Below are 26,784 nucleotides of genomic sequence, written 5' to 3'. Positions count from 1 at the left end.
AACATTTTCTTTATTTATGTTGCCTATTTGGATAGCTTTACATTTTATTTTATTTTAGAATAGAATAGAATAGAATTATTTTTTAAAAATCTGATTACGTAATGCAGATTGCATGTACCCTAATCAATTTTATATTATTTTGTTTTATTTTAGTACTTCATTTTTATAATCTGATTACTTAATTCAGATTTACATGTTATCAATTTTATTTTATTTTATAGTATTTTATTTTATTTTAGTACTTATTTTTGGAATCTGATTACTTAATTCAGATTACATGTAATCAATTTAATTTAACTTTATTATTATTATATTTTATTCAGATCCAGATTACATATAATTTATTTTATTTTATTTTATTATAATTTAATTTAATTTTAGTACTTAATTTTTGGAATCTGATTGAGTAATCCAGATCACATGTAATTAATTTAATTTATGTTTTATTTTATTAATTGAAATACGTTTTACTATGATAACCCTTTACATTAGTTTATTAAATGCTGTGGACATACTGCACTATACTTACACTTACATAGATGTTTCCTATCAGTTTTTAATCAATTTTATTTACTTATTAATTATGAATGTATTGCTTACTATTTACCTAGTTTAAATCAGATAAATGTAGTTAAGCCGTATCGCATAATTAAATGATTCATTATATAAGCGCATAATATTATTATGTTATTGTAGTAAACCTTGACTTTTAATATTTTATATGTTTACATTACATATAACATGAGAAAAACTGTCCTGAAATTATTATTAAATAATTTGTCAAGCTTTTAAAATTCATGTCGCTGTCCAAACATTGTTTTAAGAGTATTTTATGTGTTTATTTTTAGCATTAGCATTTTATTTTATTATTTAAAAAAAAAAATGTAATGTTTTATTTGTTAGGGACAGATATAATAAACATAGATGAAACAGAAATAACAGTCATCCCATGCATGTACCATAGTGCTTGTAGCCGAAGCTAATTTGCAACACTTATTTATTATTACTTATATTTATTATCTTGTTATTTATTTAATATATTTTCCGTATATTGATTTTTAGCTGTCGCGACTTTTATTTTGAAAACTGCGTGAACACCGGAAGTTTGGCACTCAGTTCATGCTCCAGGCAGCGTGCTGTGAGAGAATAACTGCGTTATTTTGAGTGTGTGATCATCCTTCATGTGTTCCCTTCACCTGCGAACATGACCTGAAGCAGTTTATGGGCGATTCGGGCGAATAAGTGCACGGGAGCAGATTCGGTGCGTATGTTTTTAATCTTTTCCGTTCACCTGTGCATTGTTACGAGCATCACCTGATGCTGACCGCAGAAGCACGCCAGCTCTCGCTACTGTAATATACCTTCTCATGCTCCCTTACTGTTTTTGTTCACTAATTACCTGAGCTGGGTTGCCTTTGTTGTGCTGTCGCAATGGAAAGCCGATCTTCTGATCAGAAGAGAAAGTGCTGTGGTCACCTGAGATCAGGGTTACAGTGACCTGTCAATCATAAGCGCTCAGGTGTGGGCTCTGTATTCAGGTTATGCTACTAACAGGATATGTGCGAGTATTCTGCTGTAACACCTGACAAAGCTTAAGCCTTTCCGATTACAGTGCAAAGCTCCTTACTTCTGAAAGAAAAGGAACTTCCCATGCGAACACATTCATTTACTGTGGATGCATGCCTTTCTTTTTTACTCTCTTTATGTTGTTGCAAACCTTGAAAATGCAGCTCTTCTGCAGATTGATAGAGAGGACAACCGTCAGTCACCATTCATATTCACTGCATCTTTTCCATTAAAGGGGTGGTTTACTGTTTTTTTTTCTAGGCTTGGTTGTGTTTATGGGTAACATGTTCATGCTTTGTTTTTTAAAACGCATTATTTTTCATATAATTTATGACAAACGCCTCGATTATTTCCTGTTTTTATGACGCCCCTCCCTCAGAAATACGTGATGGGCTCTGATTGGTTAGCTGGCTCAGTGTGTTGTGATTGGCTAAACCGCCGAGCGTGCGTCTAAAGGTCCCGCCCCTCAGCTCAGCAGCATGTGCTCGGGTTGTATTGTAAACAATGGCGTCGTCTATATTGCTTCTCAATTTGAGCCGGATTGAGACGCAGAGGATATTAGTGAAGAGGATCCGCAGAACCTGTGCAAGCACGGATGTTAATGGTGTGTTTGTTTGTTTGTTGTCTCATACGTTTAGATACGCTGTTATTATGCTACTGCTTATGTTAGCTTTTAATATACAGTTTTATTCTGATTAAAGCTTTAATACAGTACGGCAACCGCACACATGTCCATGTATAACGCTTCTCATTGCTATGTGAAAATGTATAATTGGAACAGTTTGTTGGATCTGAATGAGAGAGAGAGAGAGAGAGAGAGAGAGAGCAGGGCGTCGCGAGGAACAGGATTAAGAAAAGCTGCTTTAGAACATTAATTGTGAAACTTGTGAATCCATTAGAATCGTTAGAAGACAGAATAGCGATTCATATATGAATATATTTTTACATGCACCCCTAGTTTTCTCTTCCTCTTCTCTAAAGCAGCACAGCATGGCCCCGCCCCCTTCCTTACATGTTCCCGGGGGCGGGGTTTATCTGGGTCCGTGACGTATCAGACCCCGGAAGTAACTCGTTGTAGTCTCTTACCAGCCGTTTTTGTAGACATTAAACTTCCAGAATTTTAAAAGACGATATCTCTGTTTGCATTGAACTTTCAGCGCCGCAACTTTGCAGATATTGTTTATGCTCAAACAGCAACATTACACACTAACTAACGTTAAAAAAGTGAAATTGCAATCAACCACCCCTTTAAATGAAAGCGATTGGTGACTCATAATTCGGCTAATATGTGTTTCACATAATTAAGTTTTTTGAGTGTGATGAATATTTAATGCTTAAATGAGTTTTTGTAGGCAAATATTCATAAATTAATTTTTATTAATTATTATGAAATGTATTATAGTAATTTATTATTTTATTAATTATTAAATTGTATTATTTTTAATGGATGAATTATTGAAGACTGTAGTGATATTTAGTTTACACAAAGCTCAAAGATAACATATATTTTGGTTTATTTAATATCTATCTTCCACCATACTTCCATTTTTTTATTCTTTTTTTTTTTTGTTATTTCAAAGCAAAGCTGACTCTTTTTTTTAATTCAAAACAATATATGAATGGATGCGTTTATTTGAATCAGTGTTATTTTAGTAATATTCATATTCTATTATTAATTGAATTGACTCTTTTTATATTTTTGGTTGTGGTTAATTTTATATTAAATACAATTGTAGTAATTTTAGTCATTTTATTAGCTATTATTATTATACTTAGCTTTTTTATTTCATATTTAGTTTTAGTAATTTTCTAACTTTCACTTATTTAATTTTATTTAGTTGCCAAAGCAAATTTCCTTTTTTTTTTTTAATGTATAGTTTTCATCTAATATTTATTTATTTACTTTCAGCTTCATTTCAGTGAACAACAACAACTATTTAAAATTTGTGGTTAACAGTAACAACACTTGTACACTTCAAAACGATGATATAATTAACAATAAGGAATTAATAATTGAAACTGATTAGTTCTGAGAGAGTCACTATGGTGCATCAAAGGGTTAAGTTTGTTTTTCTTTTATCATAACAACTTGGTAACGAGCTACTGACACCATGTGACCTCAGTATGACATCATCACGTCACGTCCCTCGATCGTTTTAACCACGAGCTCAGCTTCCACCTGCGACATTCGGAGAGAAGAAGTGTGTGCGAGTGCCATGGGATGCAGATTAAAGCATCTTGTAAGCGATCCTCACTTTCATCAGTCCAGCGTATCGGGTGCTCTCTGAGGAAGTGTGTGCAGTGCCGGGTTACAGCGCTCCGGTGACTCACAGCTGCTCTGGAGCTGCTTCTTGTCACATGAGGTGAACTGCCAAGGACTCGATCAAATATTTAGCATGTTGTTTTCTGTCTCGGACATTAGTTGATAATCCTGTGCAATAGTTATCCGTGTATTTTGAGCTTGCTATGTTTGATCTAATCTAACTAATGCTTTTGTATGTCAGAGACTGTGTGTGTGTGTGTGTGTGTGTGTGTGTGTGTGTGTGTGTGTGTGTGTGTCTTGGAAATGAGCTTAAGGACAGTTTCTCTCTTGGTACGCATGAGTTAAGAACAGTTTTTGTTGGATCATTTTTTAATACATTTGTTTTCTAAGAAAATCAGAAACCATAACAGTCGGGTAAGGATTTTAATTACACACTGTGTGCCTGAAAGATTTAATTATCTTCAGACGATAAAAACAATTTTTGATTCATTTTATTAAATTTTTTTAGTATATTAAGTGAATTTATTTAGTTAGTTAGTTTTCTAGAATAGTTTGAAATGTTTGTGTGTTTAATTTTCAATTATTCCAACGTGTTTATTTACCAATTTACTATCTTGTAATGTCTTCTGTACATGTGTGTGCTTTTTTAATAGAACAAATGAATGAATGAATGTATTTATTGTAATATCTTGAAATATCTTAAATGTATGTCTATTTATTTTTATTGGCATTGATTAATTAATTAATTAAAATATTTTGGAACAAATTGAAAATGTATGGAATTTATTTTTTTATTTAATGGGATATTTTGGAATATCTTCTGTATGTGTTTATTTGATTCGTTTAATTTTTCATTTATTAATTTACAAATTTTTTTTTTTTACCTATTTAGATACTACTCTTTTTCTGAAATATTTTTTTCCCCTTCATTTCGGGAGGCACGTTATTCTCATATTTTGTAATAATAATAAAATGTAAGACAAGAACATTTAAAAGATGCTATATAAACAATATAATCAATAGAGTTAATTGTTAAAGGTCTGTGCTTCTTCAGGCTGCTGTATTATTTACAGGATAATATTATTTTGTATTTGTATCATTTTTGATTTCTGTGTGTGTGTCTCTGTGTGTGTGTGTGTGTGTGTCTCTGTCTCTCTGTGTGTATCTGTCTCTGTCTCTCTCTCTGTGTGTGTGTGTGTGTGTGTGTGTCTCTGTCTCTCTGTGTGTGTCTGTCTCTCTCTCTGTGTGTGTGTGTGTGTGTGTGTGTGTGTGTCTCTGTCTCTCTGTGTGTGTCTGTCTCTGTCTCTCTTTGTGTGTGTGTGTGTGTGTGTGTGTGTGTGTGCGCGCGCTGCAGGTGGTGGGATGCGCAGCTGGAGGTGGTCTGTCTCCAGAGTTATGCGTGTCTTGCTGCGCTGGTTAAGACTCTGTCCTCGCCGGGGACGCAGAAAGCGGTCGAGCCGAATACAGGATCTGTGGAACTATGGGAGGCTGCTGCTGAAGTCCCTTTACTTCAATGTTCTGACCAGTTCGGACACTGCGCTGGACTGCGTCTTTGAGCCCATCTACTGGCTGGTGGACAATATGACCCGCTGGTTCGGAGTGGTAGGTGGTAGAAGAGTTCACAGAGTTGAGCCGCTCTCGGTCTTCACCGCTGCTGACCGCTGCTCTGTGTTTGCTGCTGTAGGTGTTTGTGTCTCTGGTGATCGCCTTGACCAGCTCAGTCGTGATTATCGTGTATCTGTGTGTGCTGCCGGTCATCTTCAGCTCATACCCCGTTCACTGGATCCTCTGGCACCTCTGTTACGGACACTGGAACCTCCTCATGATCGTCTTCCATTACTATAAAGCTACAACCACATGTCCGGGTTTCCCGCCGCAGGTGCCTGAACTTATTTCACTTTCTTTCCCTTATATTCTGAAAATATATATTAAAAAAAAAAAAGCTATGCTATTTTATTCATTCATTCATTCTGGAATATATTTTGTGTTTATTTATTTTTATTTTATTTAAAAAATTTATTTAATTTAGATTTGTAATATTTATTTGTTTTTATTTATTTATTCTGAGAAGAAGAAAAATATTATTTTATTTTTATTTTATTCATTCGTTCTGGGATATCTTTTGTGTGCATTTATTTATTTTCATTTTATTTAAAATTCTTTTAATTTTTAATTTGTATCTATGTTTTTAGTTATTTATTTAGTTTTATCTTCTATATGTGAGTTTTTAAAAAAAAAAATTTTAAGGCTATTTATTTATTTGTTTTATATTTAGTATAGAATCCATCAAAGGTCAAAAAAGCTCATCTGCGTGACCGAAACGTTTGTTGATTTTAACATGCACTGAGCACTTTTTTTGCACTTTATAAGAATAAAACAAGATTGTCAGTATCTCGGCATGTAATCCTTTTATTTGGATACACAGCAAAATAATTTCAAAATGAGCTTTTTTGCCCTTTGATGGATTCTATTATTGACTTGAAAAAGTGTTACATGTGAATGGGACTAAACGCAAGATCCTCTTTTCATTTTTTATATTTAGTATCACATTTTAATTAATCAATGGAGCGTAACAGTTGGGTTCTGGAAGTAAAAATCCCATTTGTTTTCTCCATAGGAGAATTGAATTTTTAATCAACTTACAAACCTTTAAAGACACACTGAGTGTGAGTTATGAGGTTGTTAATCAATAAAATGCTTTTGTTGAAGCCTGCATTATTTCAGTGTATTTTTTTTTTAATAATCATGTTTAACAATGGAATTCCTGGTTAAAAAAATAAATAAAATAAACTACATTACCCATGATTCTGCAAAGAAATCTCCACCAATCAGAGATTCACAACAGGTAAATAGTGCCAAAAGAACTCTTTAGCTCCGCCCACTTCACAGTGAATGACGTAATTGAGTCGGCTTCTCTACACTCTCGAACTGCTTAACGATTTGTATAAATGCATATTTTGCCCAAAAATGTCAACTGTGTTTGTACGCATAACGTGTGTGTGTGTGTATGTATGCAGACGTGTATATTCACACTGCTTCATGCGATTGTAGTTCTTTCCTTCATTAAAGCCAGTATTTCTCAAATACGTTTTTGCTTCAAATCAAAGTTTGTAAAGTTGTGATTCACTTCTGAGCGGATGGTTCGGTTCATGACTCACAACTCCTAAATGAAGCCTTTTCTAAAATCCCTATGAGAAAAATGAAAGGAAAGATAATTATTTCAAAAAGTCATTATTTTTTGCTATTTCCATTTGAAACAGAAATGACACATTTAAGCTTCAGCATTTTCTCAAGCTCTGTTTCCATTCATTCGTTTTTATCAATATGTAACATTTCGTTGCATGTGTCTTTTGTTTTAGGAAAAGAGTGATAAACCAACTGTTACTATCTGTAAGAAATGTATCGTTCCCAAACCGGCGAGAGCTCATCACTGCAGCATCTGCAGCAGGTGAGACTCACAGCTGATGCACACTGATTACAGCACAGCAAAATACACATGTAGTAAATAACCGATTCAAATTAATTGCATTTTCCATCAGATTACTCCAAAAATATTTGTCAGTTTTAATATTGTGTGTTCTTTCCATCACAGGTGTATTTTGAAAATGGACCACCACTGTCGTATCCTTGTGTGGCACCTAGTTAATACAAATCTTGAAGAAAAGCAAATGTTTAGTGTTTTGCAGTATGATGTGACTGTGTCTTAACTGAGCGCTCATCCAGCCTGGCTGAATAACTGCGTCGGTCATTTCAACCACCGTTACTTCTTCAGTTTCTGTCTGTTCATGAGCATGGGCTGCATCTACTGCAGCATCAGCGCCAAAGACATGTTTCTGGACGCATACAACGCCATCGAGGTGAGTCTGCATCAGCCGAAGGACTGCTCGGTGGATGTATTAGTACACTAGATTTATCATCTCTTCTGCTCATCAAGGCTGCATTTATTTGATCAAAAATACAGTAAAAATTCTGAAATATTATTACAATTTAAAACAGCTGTTTTCTATGTGAATATGTGTTAAACTGTAATTTATTTCTGTGATGCGCTGCTGAATTTTCAGCATCATTACTCCAGTCTTCAGTGTCACATGATCTTATCACATGATGATATCAATGTTGAAAACTGTTGTGCTGCACAATATTTTTGTGGAAACTGTGATGCATTTTTATTTTCAAGACTCACAGATGAATAGAAAGTTCAGAGGAACAGCGTTTATGTGAAATAGAAATCTTTTGTGACATTATAAATGTCTTTACCGTCACTTTTGATCAGTTGAATGCATCCTTGATGAATATAAGTATTAATTTATATCAAAGGTGGGCTTGTGTCTGTGTTCGTAGTCAGGCAGGTATGTGGGCGGAGACTTGCAGGGGGAGGCGGTCCTGGGGGCGGGGCTAATCTATGTCTCGCTCTCACAGCAGGTAAAGCTTCTTCAGGGCAATAACTCAAGTTTGTCTTACTGTATAGAATGTTCCGGATAAATACCAGTTTAGCCTGTTTTCAGTTTATTTTCAACTAAAAGTCATGTTTGCGCTAATGCTGTGGAGCAAAACACTGTCGACTGCTTCTCAAGACTTAAACTTCATGTGCTAATAACACTATATTTTAGCAGTCCCTCTAATAAAAGGATGATTTTACTGGATTTACAGTTCAAATAAATCTAGTGCATCAGCTACATAAAAATGGCAGACATTGCATGCATCAGAATCACAGACAGATCAGGTGAATAATCACACTGTAGAATATTACTGATTGATAGTTATTGTAAATGATTTTAGTTGTAGCTGTGGAAGTTCTTGTCAGCTAATGGTTTTATTCCTAAGATATTTAACTGCTGTTCAAAATTGTGGGGTATTTATTTATAAATTAATTTTTTTTTTTCCAACAAGGATGCATTAAACCAGAAATGTAACATTAAAGATATTTTTAATGTTATAAAACATTTTGAGTTCATATAAATGCTGTTCTTTTGAGCTTTCTATTCATCTGTGAATCATGAAAAATAAATGCATGACAGTCTCCACAAAAATATTAATGTTTTCAACATTGATAATAATCAGAAATGTTTGTCGAGCAGTAAATCAGCATATTAGAATGATTTCTGAAGATCACGTGACACTGAAGACTGCAGTAATGATGCTGAAAATACAGCTGCGCATCACAGAAATAAATTACAGTTTAACACATATTCACATAGAAAACAGCTGTTTTAGATTGTAATAATATTTCAGAATTTTTGCAGTATTTTTGCTCAAATAAATGCAGCCTTGCTGAGCAGAAGAGACGTCTGAACAGATGTTTTGAAGGTTAGTTAGTAATAACAGCGTGATGGTGTTCTGTGTTGAAGAGCTCGTATCAGACTCCTGCACCTGTCTTCACTCATCAGCAGAGGATGGTTCATAAGAGCCTGGTGTATCTGTGGGTGTTGACGAGGTGAGTTATTACTCTGAGTGTGTTCTGATGTTGATGCGGTGCCGTGTCCTGACGTCTGTGAGATGTGTTCAGTTCTGTGGCTGTAGCGTTAGGAGCGCTGACCCTGTGGCACGCAGCACTGATCACCAGAGGACAGACCAGCGTGGAGAGACACATCAACCGCAAAGAGACACAACGCCTCAGACTCAAGGGAAAAGTAAGTGGGGAAAAAATAAAATAAATATATATATATATATATTAGTGCTGTCAAACGATTTAGTGTGATTAATTGCATCCAAAATAAGTTTTTGTTTACATAATATATGTATGTGTACTGTTTATTTATTATGTGTATATATAAGAGAACATTTACAGGTATATTCATTTATAGATTTATATTATAAAATGTTTATTTTATATATAAATATATATATAATATATAAATATATGCATACATACATAATAAATAAACACAGTACACACACATTATGTAAATAACTTTTATTTTGATGCGATTAATCGCTTGACAGCACTATATATATATATATATATATATATATATATATATATATAGTGCTGTCAAACGATTAATCGTTATAATATATATATACACATATAAAATAAAAATTTGGTTATTTTCTATACTCATTTTCTATTGTTTCATTTTTGGTTTTCAGAGATGAAGCAATATAAAACTAGCAGCACAAAATGTAATGTGCCAAATTCACAGTACAATAATAACAATATTTATTCTTTTATCATTAATAATAATCATCATCATAACAGTCATTTTATTATTTAATACCTTTATTTATTTTAATTTAATTTTTGGTTTTCCAAGATTAAGTTATATAAAACTAGCAGCACACACACAATTGAAAAAATGTCTATCAAAATATAATATTTAATATAGATATTTTCTTTAGTTTTAATTTTTGGTTTTCAGAGATAAAACTAGCAGCACAAATGCAATATATTCGGAGTTCATTCATAGTAGTACTTGTTGTTATTATTAATATTAATAATAATAATGGTAATATTTATTCTTTTATTACTAGTAATAATCATCATCATAACAGTAATTTATTATTTAATACATTTATTTTTTTATTTTTGCTTTTCAGATATTAAGTTATATAAAACTAGCAGCACAAATGCAATTGCAAAAATATATTTCTATATTATTATTATTATTAATAATAATAATGATAATGCAGATACCATTTTTGTTTTGTTTTTTACATAATAAAAATAATTTTTGTTTAAGTTATATAATACAAGCTGATTTTTGAAGAGACTGCTGTAAACTCGACCGTCTGTTCACAGGCTTTCCGTAACCCGTACCACCACGGAACAATTAACAACTGGAAAATATTTTTTGGTGTTGAGAAGCAAAGGTGAGACATTCACCATAAGTGTCCCTGCAGCACAAAAGCAGTCATAAGCAGCACAGGTATATTTGTAGCAATAGCCAACAATACATTGTATGGGTCAAAATTATACATTTTTCTTTTATGCCAAAAATCATTAGGATATTAAGATCATGTTCCGTGAAGATATTTAGTAAATTTCCTACCGTAAATATATCAAAACTTAATTTTTGATTAGTAATATGCATTGCTAAGAACTTCATTTGGACAAATTTAAAGGTGATTTTCTCAATATTTAGATTTTTTTGCACCCTCAGATTCCAGATTTTCAAATAGTTGCATCTCAGACAAATATTGTCCAACAAACCATACATCAATGGAAGGATTATTTATTCAATTTAAACAAAAATTTACCCTTATGACTGGTTTTGTGGTCCAGGGTCACATTTTACAACTGCCCCACATTTATGTGTTTCTCAGTGAGTGTATTTGAGAATCTCTGCTCATTTAATTGTCTGTAATAACAAATGTTTTTGCTGTCGGTCAGTGATTGGCTAACACGAGTGCTGCTGCCCTCCAGCCATCTTCCTCGCGGGGACGGCCTGACGTGGGACTGTTCCACTTACAGAAACAACACCATGGCCATATGACCTCTCAGATCATAAACTCACATCATGACCTCTGATGACCGAAGGGCTCTCTGCATCACTCCTGTCCTTCAGAAGAGAACGATTGGCGTGTTTTCTGCTGAAATGTGTGTTTATGGTACAGTCTGAGATCCTTTTTCAACAGTTCAGAGTTGTACTTGGTGCCAAAGACTTCATGTGAATGGGTTTTAGTGACATCTGTGGAATATATATATTTATATATTTTTAACTCCAATATTCACTTCTGATGATGATGATGATTCATGGGAATCTGTGTTCCTTATGAAACGATTTGAATGTCTAGACATTTCCGAAGTGGTCCATGCATTTTGTTAAAATGAAGTTTACGTTCTTTTGCAAATGTTTTCTAATGAACAGATTTTACATATGAAATATGTCTGCAGTTTTAATATGGACTCCAAAAGTCTTAGAGCATAAAAATATCATGCATTTTAGGATATCTGATATTTAATAGATCCCCTGTTTGCTTTAATGTATCTTGTGCAAGTAATAACTTGGTCAAATGCTTAAAAAAAAAAGTTTTTTAATTGTTGACCTTCATTTATTACAGACTCTTATAATGTGTGTTAAAGTATATTTATTTATTTTTTCATATCATAAATTTGTTAGATTTTTTTTTTCTCGCCGTAAATCCTTAAACTACAAGGTTTTAATAATGGTAAAAAAAAAAAAAAATAATACAATTTTTTTAAAAATCAGGTGACGCTTTACATTTGTCTCAGTTGTTAACATCAGTTAATGTATTAGCTCACACCAACATTGAGCAATATATTTTTAATGCATTTATTAATATTTGTTACAATAGTTCATTGAACGTGCATTTTAATGTTAATATACAACTATTGATTTTAAAAATCTAATAGTAAATGTTAACTAATGCAGTTAACTAATGTCAACAAAAGAGTTAAAGTGTCCATATTTTGTTTTCTCAGTCTTTTGGATTCCCTGTAAATGTAAGCAAGATGAAAACATTTTTGCTGTTTCAGTGATTTGAGTAAACAGATCATTTTGTGGTTTAACTATCTGAAATATGTTTGTAACTTCAAAAGATTCATATTCAGGCCAGTCCAGCACATACTGTACGGATGAACTAGTGTGATATTAAACATAAAACAGTTCTGGGAAATTATGACACAGAGGACACAATCACAGTTTGTATCTTTACTTCTTAAAGATAAATTATGTTTGACTTCTTTTGTTTGTCTGTTGTTCTTGCTTTGCGTCACCGATATTCAACCAATACCAAGGTTCCTAGCCACAGCGCGTTTTTGCAGCGTTGAGCTTTGTAGCCAATCAGAGACATACCTGTTGATTTCTTGAACGCCTTGTCCAATCAGAGGCGTTTACGTTAATCAGAACGCCCGAGTTTTGTTCAGTGTTCAATTCTGCAGGAATCCTCTTTATAACAAACAAAGTCTAAGTGTAGATTCATTATGAAGTGTAGGGCACTGGTTATAACAGAACTTTCTGCATCTTCTAGTCTGAACTACTTTCTTGCAATTAAGTGGGGGGCGGGGCTAATTAGCATATTCATGAATCGCGTATATAAGTTATATTCAAGCAATTTTAAGAAATTGTCATCATGGAAAACACTTAAATGTGTTATTGTGATTATTAAAGATGAGTTTTAAAGAATAAAATTAGTGACCTCAAGTTGAATGGTTTTGAAAAAAATAAGTAAACAATTACAAATTGGCCTGTAGGTACAGTTTTGATGTTTACGTCTGAATTGAGAAAATAATTCATGTAATTTTAAAGACAATCACTGAATGTATTTTGTGCTAAATGGTCTCACAGACTGCTGTTGTGCTCCCCGTGTAGAGTTTTTAAACTTTAGAGAAGCATTGAAAGCATTTGCAATTGTAAAAAAACAACAACGCTGTCTCACAATCTACACATTTACAAAAAAGTTTTATTGACAGGTTATGACACTTAAATATGGTTTTATATTCTTGGCATCAGTTTGACCTTTAAGTTAGTCTTGTGAAAATGAACAACAACCAACCCTGTGGCTAATGACACATCAGCTTATAAATACTGACATTAGGACATTCCAGAGCGATCTGTTCTAAGATTCCTAAAACAGCGAGACGAGTTTCTGATTCACTCCTGTGATCGGGATTGAGTTTTATGTTCCAGCAGTTTGTTTAGCATTTCTGTGCCCAGGCAGGACAAACTCATGCCGTATCATAAAAAACAGGGTAAGAGAGTAAAATCAAAGGCTGTGAGCGGTGATCCGTCTCTGTTCTGGGTCATTCGTATCTTCAGCTGCACTGATCGGTTCATCTTCCACCGGGGCTTCCTATTAAAAACCTGCGGATGAGAAACGCCTCGTTAGATGCTGTCAGCGGAAACCTCGGATGTTTGAATATATGTCCGTCTCACCATTCTCCTCGAGCCACCACAGCCTCGTTCCTCACCAGCCGCTTTCGGTCATCCAGAGGAACAGCAAGAGCCTTCAGGACTCTGGCACGGAACGGCAGGACCTGACACAAACACTGAAGCTAGTAACTGCACGGTCAACAGGATTCATTATTGCATATTCCTGCTCCACAAAGGTATGCATGAACTGTTTTGTGCATGTCATTCAGAAGGAGACATGCATGCATTTAAAAGGCTGAATTTTACATTCTCTGCAGAAATGCAGTTTAACAATATGATATATTTACAACACTTTCAGGAGAAAGATTTCACGCATTAAACTGATCAAAGTGACAGTAAAGACATTCGTAATGATACAAAAGGTTTCAAATAAATACTGTTCTTTTGAACTTTCTATTCATCTGTGAATCATGAAAAATAAAATGAAAATGCATGACAGTCTCCACAAAAATATTAATGTTTTCAACATAATAATCAGAAATGTTTGTCGAGCAGTAAATCAGCATATTAGAATGATTTCTGAAGATCATGTGACGCTGAAGACTGCAGTAATGATGCTGAAAATACAGCTGCGCATCACAGAAATAAATTACAGTTTAACACATATTCACATAGAAAACAGCTGTTTTAAATTTTAATAATATTTCATAATTTTTACTGTTTTTACTATATTTTTAATTTAACACAATTTACATGTTTTTTTGTACTTATCAATACATAGTATACAAATATTATTAAAAACTATTTAAAAATAGTGATAATATTTATTAAGTGATTGAGTAATAGTGATGTTACACTTTTTTTTTTACTTCGGCATTTAATTAGTTTTACTTTGAATTGTGTTCCAATAAAATGCATTCTGTGCAGCTCTGTGAAGAGCGCTATACTGCTTCATTACACAAGCAGACTAGCTAACGTTGCATGCCGTAGTTCACAGGACTAGTGGAATATGTGCATTGATGCACCTTTATTATATACACGTTACACAGTAGGTGAACTGTCTTTGCAGTGTTAAGGGAAAGCACCTCCGCAGCACGTGTTAGCAAACTAGAGAAAGATTTTCTGCTTGCCAAAATAAATCGCTATTTTTCTGCACTAAACAATGAATTTTGGCAATATATTTTCAAAGATGATAGACTAGATGTTATAGAATAACAACTTAATGAAAACCCAATTTTTTGAATTTCCTGAAAACTTCTCAGCACGACATCCGACAGGTTTTTCTAGATCGCATCCAAAATAAAAGTTTTTGTATACGTAATATATGTGTGTGTTCTGTGTATATTTATTATGTACATATAAATACACAGTATATATTTTGAAAACATATATACACATAATAAATATACACAGTACACACACATATTACGTAAACAAAAACTTTTATTTTGGATGCGATAAATTGTTTGACAGCACTAATATATATATATATATGGCTAAGTGATGCTGAACTTGAGTTTGATTCTCTTACCACATGTTCAGGCAGGCGAGAGAGCGCATGAACACACTGCAGCGACGCGATTCTCACTTTCTGCCGGAGTGAAGATAAAGTCAGAATCAGGCAAGTGTTGTCAGACTGAGCTACATCAAACACACTGCTGGAGTGAGTACCATGGCGGGGCTGGTGGTGAGGAGCAGCAGGCGGGAGAAGAGCGCCTCCAGCTGGTTCCTGAGGGCCGGCGGCGGGTCCAGCAGCAGCGGAGTCAGGCAGCAGAGCGTGGAGATCTGCACCGTCTGATCCGGACACGACAGCGCCTCCAGCAGCAGCGGCAGCAGCTGCACACAACAGCACATTAACACACACACACGCTAATATCCACGATACGATATTTAAAAAAAGACAATTACAATTTTGTAGATTTTAAAGTTAAATTATGCCATCTAATGCACTTTGAGAGTCAAAATTAAGAGCTGCATCCCATGTTCTCAGTAACTAAGAAAACTTGAGTCAGAAAAGAGTCTTTACAGAAGACTCCACCCTTTGTTTATTTGTGATACTGTCTCAGTCTAAATTACATTCACACTGGTGTTTTACGGAGCCAAACTAATTAGAATATAACAAAAATTGTATATTATTGTTATTCCTATGACAGTAATAGGTATTTTACAGTGTTATTGTTTTACAATATATTCATTTTCATTACGCTACAGTAGGGAAATTACAATTCTTCTTTCCTAATTTCTACACTTGAAAGATATTTTCAATTTGGACTGCATTTAAACCGCTCGCTGTCAGCAATTCATACAGCACTTAAGCTTTTATTTTGACGGAAAACTCCAGCTTCAGTGAAAACATGCTTACAAAAATGGGTCTCGCTACAAATCTAGTGAAATGCTGTAATCATCTGCTGTGAAAATAAAGCATAACTGCTGGTTGTTGTTCCTAAACGCGCGCTAAACTCACAGAACGTGTAATAAAGGAGTTGACTGCATTCATTCAGTGTGAACGGAGCCGTTCTGAGACGCGGAAAACACCGGATCACCAGCTGATCGTCTGAAGCAAGTGTGCGCGTCGCTTTAAGACACAGCAAAAACAGACTTGAAGGGATTATATTGTGCTTTCGGTTCGAGTTCGTTTGACAGATTCTGCGCCAAAGCATAACGTTCCAAAGCACAACTTTAAATACCATTTATGTTAGTATAAGACGTTTAAATATTTTACAAATTATACTTTTTTCCCATTTCGTATCATCATGTGACCCTGATAATATCATTTTGCTATCACGATATTGATAACATCACTACATCCCGTTACGTTATGCATGTGTACCAAACAAATCACTCAATTTTTTCAGAAAATTCAGACAATAAATGCAGTTTTGACGCTTTTTGATCATCCCTTCCTCTATTACTAGATTTAACGCAAAATATACATGAATGAACATCTCACGCCCCACGTAATCACTCAATCAGTGTTTCAATCGTGGAAAGATGTCAACAAAACAGCTTGTAAACAAAATGTCACGTAGCATTTCATTTCCTCGTTATTTACTAGAGAAATGAAGTCTAGAGAAGAGCATTTCACGAAATATTAGACCACACTTCATTACACTTACTTTAACTGTCAGTGACGTCTTAATTATTTAATGTATACGTTTAAATATTTGATGAAACAAGTTATGACTCTGTAAATTGTCAACAACAAATATAAATTGTAAAATTTATAAGTTAATTTAAAAACAATTTACATGTTTCCATACAATTTTTTTGTGTTTATTTTTAACTATAATAATCAACAGTAATTAAATTTAAGTTTGGGCTCTGTTGTTAATTGTACCCTTATAGTAACATAAAAAGGCTCACTATAGTTTAGGTAGATTTTTATCCCTAAAAATTTTTTATTTATTTTATTTTATTTATTTAAAGAAAGAGCAATTTGTTCAGTAAACAATTGTTTAATTTAAAAAAACAAACAAAAGCAATGTGTGTTTAGTGTTTTTTCCTCCAGCTGTACCGAAACCATACGTCAAAGCCGAGGTACATACCGTCATGTTTGTGTAGCGTTACACCTCTACTAACACATCAGAGATCATTAATTAACACAAACTCCACTCACTGCAGGGAGCTCTGTGAGCTGGAGCTGCCTGGGAAGGTTACTGACGATGTGGGACAGCGCCTTCAAATAACAAGACTTCTTCTCTGTGGAACAAAAACAACTATTCAGATGCAAAGCAAACAGTCACAGCGCTGGTTAAGACAGGCATCGGTTAAGACATTTTTCTTAAATATATACATGCATTTATATATACACAGTACACATATTATGTAAACAAAAACTTTTATTTTGGATGCGATTAATCGCTTAATGACAGCACTGTGTGAAATGTATGTTGAAACCAAATTTCCTCAAGGGGATAAATAAAGTACTGCTAATCCAGGTACCTTGCTCTGCCGAGTTGAAGCCTTGCACCAGTTTGGTGGAGTTTTCAGCGAAGAAGCGCTGTCGGTACATGATGCGCACGTCTGCGTGGAAATCGCGATTGAGCACGTCTGGAGAGTCGCTCATGAGGACACCGAAGCCATCGGCCGCCTGAGATCCTAACGCCGGGTCCGTCAGCAGAGAGAAGAGCTGAAATACAGAGCGCAATCTAACACTGAGCCGGGACTCAGTGACTGAGTGGAGAGACGGCAAGAGGAAACAAACACTACCTGGTCCGTCAGGGCTGTGGACAGCGGATGGTACCGTAAGAGCAGGGCTTTGGCCACCTGTGCAAAAGAAACTTGTGTTGATCAATGTTTATCTGTTCTGAATATAAAGAGATCGTGTCTCTTTGTTTCTTACAGACCATCTGAAGCATCAAAGCTTTGTTTGCATCAGCGATAAACAGCAGTTTTACAGGTTTGGAATGACATGAATGTGATAAAATTACATTTTTGGGTAATAAAAGGCCCACACAAATAAAATTAACACTATATGTACATGCAGAACTAGGCTGGGGAACACATTCAACTACAAAACGGTTCTGTTAACTAAAAACAAAAAAAATAAATAAATTAGTACTTGAAATAAATGAGGTTAAAATAAAATAAAGGCTAAGGCCACATTTCCGATTTTTAAGTCAAAGCAGTAAAACAACTAAAAAATAATAAATGACTAATAATATTAATCTAAATATGTAAAAAAAAATAATAATAAGGCAAGCACACAACACAAAATTACTAAACTAAACCAAAACACACACTGTACATACATATAGTTTTATAGATATTGTTTATTTATATATTTATTTATATATATATATATATATATATATATATATATATATATATATATATATATATATATATATATATATATATATATATATATATGATAAAATAATGCTGACTACAAGTTTAAAATAATCAAGATATGTTTTATTCAATATATAGATATGTATTAAAACTGGTTTACGTACTAATAAATCAATACATATGAACTGCTGATCATGACTGATGCAGTAATGTTTTTAAAAAAGGCAAACAGATTAAAAACACTTAAAAGTCTAGACTTTATTCTTTGGTGTTTTTGATGTAATATTTTTGATGTTTATGTTTTTATATTATGCTCATGATTGTTTTTATATACACACACACATCATGCATTTTATATTATATTGTGTTGTAATTCAGTACTTTGGTCAGCACTGCTGATGATTAAGACTTTTGTTGTACTATTTATGATATTTTCATGACCTTAAATTGGATCAAACTGCCGTGTGAACACTGGTTACTGATGTGCAAATCAAAACAATGTAAGAGAGGTTCAGAAATGATGATGTGGTTCATCTTTACCCAGAGCAGCAGCGTGAAGGCTTGTGTTCGCTGAGCAGAGCAAACGTTCTCCAGCTCCACGCCGATCCTCTTCATCACCCTCTCCAGCACCGCGTCTAGAGCTTCACCTGAACACAAAACACACGTGAAGATCAGGTAAATCAACTCCAGAGCTCAGATAACTCATCCATTATTACAGTGACGTACATCAATAGAAAACAGTCTTCCATTAGATCATGTAGCACAAGATTTAGGGCATGTGATTTGGGAAGCAGATAAATCCTGTGTACCTGCCGGCCTCTTGTTGACCAAACCAGCGAAGCATTTGGCTGCAAAGGTGAAGGAGAACAGGTGAGGACACGAGCAGCTCAGATCCTCCAGCTGCACCAGAAGCCTGTCCATCTCTGGGATCTCCACCTGTCGTTTGTCAAATCAATGACATGAACTGTCCCATTAATGCTGTTTCTTACTCTTAAATAGTGCTCAAAATATGTATTTTGGTTCAGCCAATGTGCATATGCAGTGCTAAGCACAAGTCTCAGGAAACCAGAGCTTCCCAAACTTATAATCCAGCTGTTGCTTTGAGAGAAATTATGGTAATTACTAGTATTATATGGTTTTTAAATACTAGATTTTTTATTTTGCAGTAAAATATTACAATAAAATAATAATTATTATATTATTTAATATGTATTATTATATTATTATTATTATTATTATTAAATTATGCTTTATTGTAATTTCACTGTAAAGTAAAATCTAGTATTAAAGAAAAATACTACTAATAATTTATTATTATTATTATAGTCATACTTAGAAACTAAGACAGACATTAATATTAGTATTGAAGTTTTACAGTTGTCCTGTAAATTAAATTGATTATTATTATTATATTTCTTATATACTAGAGATTTTATTTTACAGTGAAATTACAATAAAACTAAAACTAATAATAATAATAATAATTTGTCATTTATATTTTTAATTGTAATATTTCACTGTAAAACAAAACAATGATAATAATAATAATAATTGTTGTTGTTACAATCATACTGCTATATACACACACACACAACACTTTTTGGTAGCACTTTACAATAAGGTTCATTAGTTAACAACATTAGTAAAGATGAACTAAGAATGAACAATACTTCTACAGCATTTATTAATCTTAGTTAATGTTAATTTCAGAATTTACTAATGCATTATGAAAGTCACAAGTTGTGTTTGTTAACACACTGTGAACTAACATGAATAAACAATGAACAACTGTTTTTTCATTAACAAAAAAAAAAAAAAAAAAAAGCATTTTAAAAGCAAAATGAAGGTTATGAAGATTATTTTCCGCCAAATTGTGCAGCCCTACAATATTGAAACCCCTATACTGTATAAATATTCTGATGAGACACTGCAGATTTAACTCACGCTGCGTGGAAGAGAGCAGACGCAGGCCATCAGCAGACACACCAACTGAGACGGACCCCGAGACTCTGCCTGACTCTGGAGAAAAACAGGGACAATTAATAAAGCACCACACAAACCAACCCTGCATTCATCTACAGACACTAGAGACCGCTGAAACATGGGAGAACTTTAAGATATTGAAGATATTGAAGATCTGAGAGACACTGGTACACACGAGACCACCATTCACTTACTTAAGATGTGATTTCCTGAAGTAATAGTTCAACCAAAAATAAAAATGTTTCTTTAATTCTTTAAAAACATCTTTAATGCTGGATTAGTTTCAGCTTTTGTCTTCTCCAGATGTTAACTGATGGACTGGAGTGCTGTGGATTATTGTGATGTTTTTATCAGCTGTTTGGACTCTCATTCTGACGGCACCCATTCACTGCAGAGCATCCATTGCTGAGACACTGATGCAATGAAATCTGATGAAGACACAAACTCATCCTGATCTCTGATCATCTGAGGGTGAGCACGTTTTCAGAAAATCTTTATTTTTGGGTGAACTATTCCTTTAAATCTGACCAGAACAGCCTCTGACATCTGAATCAAACTCATTTAATCTGGATTGGCGAATGTAAACCTGACGACTGAATGTGATTGATCTCGTCACACCTGGAGCAACTGGATTTTGGAAGGGAAGGCATTCTCTGGCAGAAAGGACACGTCTCCATCCAGGAACAGAGAAACAGCCCGGGTGGCCATGCGGGACGCTGATCTGTAAGAAAACAATAAGGCTTGCATTTGAAAATGTGTATATTTTTATTAGGGCTGGGTTTTCAATCTTCATTTTGATGAACTGACATAGATAATTAAATCCCAAAATTGATCTTTTAGTCCGTTGACACATGAACAAAACTTCGGTAAACATTATTTGCAGGGTGTCCAATATGATATCCAATATTTGCAATAAGCTTTGTTACTTTTGATATGAAACAAAGTCTCAACTTTCAAATTCTGTCATTTTTATAATGAAATTCAAACAACAAATGTGGTTTTGACGCTCTTTAATGTGGTGTGACAGATCACTGTAGCCATGAACCACTTATTTCTTCCTCTTTACTATTAGTTACAGCACAAAAAAACCATGAACGAACATGAGAAGGTGTTGAATGAAACAGTATAACTTACTGAAACGTATCGTGTCTCATGTAATCACTCAATTAGTTTTTCAACCGCGAAAAGACGTCAATAAAACAGCTTGTAAACAATGTCACGTAACATGGAAAGCCATTCAGTACTTATCCAGTATCAATTCAGTATTAGTCAGCTAGAAATCAAAAGATTTTGCTGAATATATGCACTATTACAAATTCATTATTTTAAATTATTTTTATATTCTTCATTAACGCATTAATGACAGCAAATCTGTCATGAAAAGCCACCGTTTAAATGTTTATATTTTAACAAATTTGAGCTGAAACAATTATATCATGAAAAAATGCATTTAAAAAGTGTTAAATATTACATCTAAAAATAAACAGCACTTAATTTGAGAATTATTGTAATTTGAACCCTTAATTACTATAGTAATGTAGCAAGTAGCGGTTTCCTTATATGGTTTACAGATTGAGAGATTGTTTTCCGTGTACCTGATATATGTGACCCTGGAGCACAAAAAAAAAACAGTCATAAGGTTAAATATTTTGAAACTGAGATTTAAACATCATCTGAAAGCTAAATAAATAAGCTTTGTATGGTTTTGATGTATGGTTTGCTAGGAAAGATCAATATTTGTCTGAGATACAACTATTTGAACATCTGGAATCTGAAAAAATAAATAAAATAATATTGAGAAAATCTCCTTTAAAGTTGTTCAAATGAAGTTCTTAGCAATGCATATTACTAATCAAAATGAAGTTTTGATATATTTACAGTAGGAAATTTACAAAATATCTTCATATAACATGATCTTTACTTAATATCCTAATGATTTTTGGCATAAAAGAAAAATGTATAATTTTGACCCATACAATGTATTGCTGGCTATTGCTACAAATATACCTGTGCTGCTTATGACTGCTTTTGTGCTGCAGGGTCACAAATAACTGTGTTGTTTCTGCTGGACTCACTCTGTTGGTAACGCAGCACAGGCGGTGCTGATGACAGGAACTAAAGCAGACAGAACGGCCTCATCTGTGAGCAGACTGCAGTGACCTGATGAACAAACCCACAGTTACATCTACAAACAGCACAAGCAAACACACACACACACACACACACCAGAAAACCACAGCAAACCCTGACCGGAGTCTCTGCTCTGCAGCGCCGCCTGTAAGCAGAGTCCTAGCAGTCGTGGAATGATGATGTCATGGAAGAATCGTCCGATCTCCTCAGAGTCACGAGTGTGCTCTGCTATCCTCCGCAAACCGACGCATGCAGCGCTCACTTCCTCCACAGAGAAACCACAGCTACCTGAAACAACAACATCATCTCAGCATTATATCAGAACTACATCATTAAGCCATAAGGTACAAGAAGACTTGGGTGGTCTAATCTGTCCTTACAGAGTTTCATAACGAATTATAAATATTTACACTTACCATAATAACATAAAAGATCTCAAACACTTATGTCAATAACTACAATCCAAATCGTGATACGACTTCGTGCTAGGGCTACATAACAATAGTTAAACTGATGATCATGATTAATATTTTGCTCAAAAATTATAAAATCACCATTATTGTCATTTTAGAAGTTTCTTTTTACATTTCATCAGAATTATTGGACTTTCCCATAAGCACAAATCAAAAGAACATCAAGTGATTTATTTCACTGCATCTAGATTCCTCATGTCTTATATCATATACAGTAAATGTATATTATTTGTTATAAAAAGCCCAACCAGTGAAATTCCTAATATTAATCGGCAACATTTCACAATTACACTACCAGTCAAAAGTTTTTGAACAGTAAGATTTTTAATTTTTAATGTTGCAGTCAGCAAACATTCATAGAAGCAAAAGCCCTAGAAAATATAATCAGAAAGCAAAGCTTGTTTTAAAACAGTACTGTGAGCAAATCAGTGTTAATATTTCTACAGCAAATTTTGATTTAGTTTTAGTCATAGTCTTTTGACTAAAATGCTATTTAGTTTTACTCATCCGAATTGTTTTTAGTTTTTACAGCAAATTTAGTCGGCTATAATCTAACTGGTTTAATTACAGTGTAATGCACTTATTAAGCACTTCTCTAAAATGACCAAACTCATTACATAGGCTTAATTTAACTGCGGTGACACACAAACATGCCTTTATGTTAAAATTAAATAAAACCACTTCTCATAAAGAACAAAAACATGGTCTTCCTTTTAATGAAATACTAATCATTATATAGGCTAATTATGCATTCTTTATAACAACTTGAATACCATATTCTTCATTCTTTTAAGCAGACATATTTATTATTATAAATAAATTTAGATTAATCTTTAGGGCTACTAAAGTGATTCAGTCAAGAGCAGTGAGTGATTTTCTGTCTTTTTTTGCTTGATTAACATCAATGGCTGCTTTGTTTACAGCGGCAACCAAGGAAACAATGTTTAATTGATGTTCATAAGCGCCACCTGCTGGCAGAGAGTGAATCTGCGTTCTAACGCTGCCTGTCTGCTATTTTGTGCAATGTTTTATGTAGAATAGTTTCACAAAACTGAAGTCAGACCATTTTGTTTTTGCTTCAAATTTCAAAATTATACAATCCAATTTATATTAAAAACTTTTCATGTTGCATGTATGCAGCCTCTCTGTTTAGATTGAGTTGTGTTTAAAATATTGTGGTTGCCTCTAATTTTAAATTAAAAGAGCAAAAAAGAGCACAGACATGGTCTTAGTTTGTTTATATGAGATTTCTTTCATTTGTGTTATTCATTTGATTGATTGGGGTTTGTTTTAAAATTTCAATTTAGTTTTGTTGTTTGACATTTCAATTTTACAAAGAAATGTGCAGCATTTTGTCTGACAATTAATCTTTTCATTTCCAATTTGTCTTAAATTGTTACTTTTTTTTGAGAAAATCATATGAAATCAGTATTTCAAAACCGATTTAGCCTCAATAACTAGCTGAAAGAACTGTTGATAAATAGAACAAAGACTTGAGACGTGACTTAGACCTGTGAACATGTCTGTTATTCGTCAATGAAATTAACCCTGGAGCGCATGTGTACCTGTGTGGGCCGAAGCGAGCATCTGTAGAAGAACGGGAGCGCTTTCCTGCACCACGCTGAGCTGAGACGACACGGACGCTAACGCCGTCACGCAACGCTGACGTACAGCTGCGTTACACTGATCTGTGGAGAAAAACAGTCCCTGATTACACACCAAAACCTGCCATAGATATTATTTGTGTGTGTGTGCGTGTTATGTACTCTGGGTCTCACCTGACAGGATCTCTTCCTTCAGCCGAGGAATCATCCTGGAGACGAAGGCTTTGGGATGCAGACGAGCCAGAGAGCCTAAACACTCCACCACAGCCGAACTGAGAGACAGAGATATCAGCTCGAGAGAAGCTCTAAAGGAATAATTCACATAAAAATGCAAACACATCTACCTCACTTGAGTATCGTCTTCCTCCAGGACGAGTCTGATCAAATGATCAACAGCTTTCTCTACATCTGTCGGAGCCAGCAAACCTGTGAGGAGCAAAGCAGGAGCATCTTATCATTTGCCTCAAAACAATACCTATTCAGTGCTATTTACTTTAGTATTATTTACTGTTATAGTTGTTACTATTATTTCATTTCATTTATTCACTTTTTAACGGAGTAATTTTCATGACAATCTCTGAATAAATTATACAGGGTAAACAATTAACAAAAGGTCATAAAAGACATTTCAGATGTACACTAGACAAAAATTCTAAAATACTTTCAGGTGATACAATGTAACTTGTACATTGTTACTATTATAGTTTTAACTATAAAAAAAAATTTTGTATTTAATTTTTATTTTAGTTTAATTTGGGATTATTTTTATTAGTTTTTGTTCTTTTTAAATATTTAGGTTTCATTTATTTTTATTTACATTTTAGTTTAGTTGCATTTTTATTTATTTCTAATTAGCAATTTTAGTGCTTCAGCTTAAAAAAAAATTAGTTTGCGGCCAAGGCAACATTTCTAATTCGTTTAGTTTTTCATATAAAAGCTGTTTTTCAATTCAAAAGAGGATTGATAATTTCAGTCAATTTCAGTCTGACTTTAACAGTGCAGATTTTATGAATATTTCAAAATTCAAGGCAAAATTAGCAAAAAGGACAATGAGGCAGCGCAAACTATTTGCTGAAAACAATTATAATAATAATAATAATAATAATAATAATAATAATAATAATAAGTACTGTTACTTGCAAGAGAAAGGGCTACCCAATCATATGTAAGGTCATTGATCTATAGATATTTAAAAAATACAGTAGATTTGGTGCAAGAAAGAAACGTGATGTGGGCTTAAAAAATAAATACATTTCATACATATTTAATTTTCTATTAATGGAATATATATTAAATAAAATGAATAAAAAATATGCTCACCAAAGCTGCATTTATTTGATTTATTACTCTATGCAAGTATATGTTATAATGTAATTTATTTCTGTGATGCGCAGCTGTATTTTCAGCATCATTACTGCAGTCTTCAGTGTCACATGATCTTCAGAAATCATAATATGCTGATTTGCTGCTCAAGAAACATCTCTGATTATTATCAAAGTTGAAATTGATAATTTTTTGTGGAAATTGTCATGCATGTTATTTTTCAAGATTCACAGATGAATAGAAAGTTCAAAAGAACAGCATTTATTTGAAATAGAAATCTTTTGCAACATGATAAATGTCTTTACTGTCACTTTCATGCATCCTTGCTAAATAGCAGTATTAAGTTCTTTCACAGATGTTGTGTCTGCGCTCACCTGGCTGCTGTCCCAGTGCAGTGAGCACTCGTGTGGCTGTAACCTGTAGACTGCCGCTAGACTCCGTCAGCGCAGAGAAAACCACGCTACACAAAGACTGCTCAAACGCAACCAACACACTCTCCTCTGTGTGTTTATGCAGGAGACAGAGAGAAATGCATCAACACTGCACATTAGACAAATATTTAACACGTGTTATATTACTGGCGCATGCTGAGGCTCTAGTAGCAACAGCAGTAACAAATACACGCTTAAACAAAACAGTAGTCTTATGCATGAGATCTAAGTGCATGTACGGTTTTGAGCAGGAGTTTGATCGTGTTTTCTCATCACGTACCTCCATCTGCAGGCCGGCTGAGCGCGGTGGGCTGGACAAAACCCTGCAGAACCTCCAGCAGGGTGCGCCGCTGAGCACACTGTATAAAGATCAAATGCATGAAATACAGCACAGTATGCCTGGGTTACATCTGGATAAATCTGCAGCAGGGCTTCACAGTGCAA

General features: G+C 34.0%; 2 protein-coding genes across 4 annotated transcripts in view; one reads left to right on the top strand and one right to left on the bottom strand.

Moving 5' to 3' along the window:
• Nucleotides 1-1,093: 1,093 nt before the first annotated feature.
• On the top strand, nucleotides 1,094-12,473 carry zdhhc16b (zinc finger DHHC-type palmitoyltransferase 16b). Of its 3 annotated transcripts, XM_058793505.1 has the most exons (11): nucleotides 3,314-3,929; nucleotides 5,184-5,431; nucleotides 5,514-5,708; nucleotides 7,189-7,277; nucleotides 7,422-7,450; nucleotides 7,553-7,686; nucleotides 8,171-8,251; nucleotides 9,178-9,263; nucleotides 9,336-9,459; nucleotides 10,569-10,639; nucleotides 11,160-12,473. In XM_058793505.1, exons 2-11 carry the CDS (start codon nucleotides 5,192-5,194, stop codon nucleotides 11,260-11,262), a joined length of 1,152 nt encoding a protein of 383 aa, XP_058649488.1. In that variant the 5' UTR covers nucleotides 3,314-3,929; nucleotides 5,184-5,191; the 3' UTR covers nucleotides 11,263-12,473. The 3 variants fall into 3 exon arrangements, with proteins under 3 accessions (XP_058649486.1, XP_058649488.1, XP_058649487.1); XM_058793503.1 differs by lacking the exons at nucleotides 3,314-3,929; nucleotides 8,171-8,251 and adding an exon at nucleotides 1,094-1,261; XM_058793504.1 differs by lacking the exon at nucleotides 8,171-8,251 and having other exon boundaries at nucleotides 3,351-3,929.
• Nucleotides 12,474-13,172: 699 nt separating this feature from the next.
• Nucleotides 13,173-26,784, bottom strand: part of mms19 (MMS19 homolog, cytosolic iron-sulfur assembly component) — a 28,195-nt gene continuing 14,583 nt past the window's right edge. Inside the window, exons 14-31 of the mRNA XM_058793502.1 lie at nucleotides 26,621-26,699; nucleotides 26,284-26,409; nucleotides 24,931-25,012; nucleotides 24,761-24,858; nucleotides 24,548-24,670; nucleotides 22,630-22,797; nucleotides 22,455-22,539; nucleotides 20,998-21,100; nucleotides 20,341-20,415; nucleotides 19,206-19,332; nucleotides 18,937-19,043; nucleotides 17,812-17,868; nucleotides 17,545-17,731; nucleotides 17,219-17,301; nucleotides 15,274-15,438; nucleotides 15,134-15,193; nucleotides 13,666-13,766; nucleotides 13,173-13,593 (exon numbers count right to left, since the gene is read on the bottom strand). Of these exons, the coding sequence (XP_058649485.1) occupies nucleotides 13,563-13,593; nucleotides 13,666-13,766; nucleotides 15,134-15,193; nucleotides 15,274-15,438; nucleotides 17,219-17,301; nucleotides 17,545-17,731; nucleotides 17,812-17,868; nucleotides 18,937-19,043; nucleotides 19,206-19,332; nucleotides 20,341-20,415; nucleotides 20,998-21,100; nucleotides 22,455-22,539; nucleotides 22,630-22,797; nucleotides 24,548-24,670; nucleotides 24,761-24,858; nucleotides 24,931-25,012; nucleotides 26,284-26,409; nucleotides 26,621-26,699 (1,857 nt within the window). The 3' untranslated portion in view covers nucleotides 13,173-13,562. The remainder of the gene's footprint in view (nucleotides 13,594-13,665; nucleotides 13,767-15,133; nucleotides 15,194-15,273; nucleotides 15,439-17,218; nucleotides 17,302-17,544; nucleotides 17,732-17,811; nucleotides 17,869-18,936; nucleotides 19,044-19,205; nucleotides 19,333-20,340; nucleotides 20,416-20,997; nucleotides 21,101-22,454; nucleotides 22,540-22,629; nucleotides 22,798-24,547; nucleotides 24,671-24,760; nucleotides 24,859-24,930; nucleotides 25,013-26,283; nucleotides 26,410-26,620; nucleotides 26,700-26,784) is intronic.

This window comes from Onychostoma macrolepis, chromosome 12 (assembly GCF_012432095.1).
Source record: "Onychostoma macrolepis isolate SWU-2019 chromosome 12, ASM1243209v1, whole genome shotgun sequence".
Lineage (NCBI taxonomy): Eukaryota > Metazoa > Chordata > Actinopteri > Cypriniformes > Cyprinidae > Onychostoma > Onychostoma macrolepis.
This window is presented reverse-complemented; position numbering and strand designations above follow the sequence as displayed.

Excerpts from the sequence above, each read along its gene's own strand:
- zdhhc16b (XM_058793505.1), top strand. The coding sequence starts at position 5,192 with ATGCGCAGCTGGAGGTGGTCTGTCTCCAGAGTTATGCGTGTCTTGCTG. Across the intron at positions 7,451-7,552 it reads GAAAATGGACCACCACTGTC|CCTGGCTGAATAACTGCGTC; the intron begins GTATCCTTGTGT and ends GCGCTCATCCAG. Across the intron at positions 7,687-8,170 it reads ACGCATACAACGCCATCGAG|TCAGGCAGGTATGTGGGCGG; the intron begins GTGAGTCTGCAT and ends CTGTGTTCGTAG.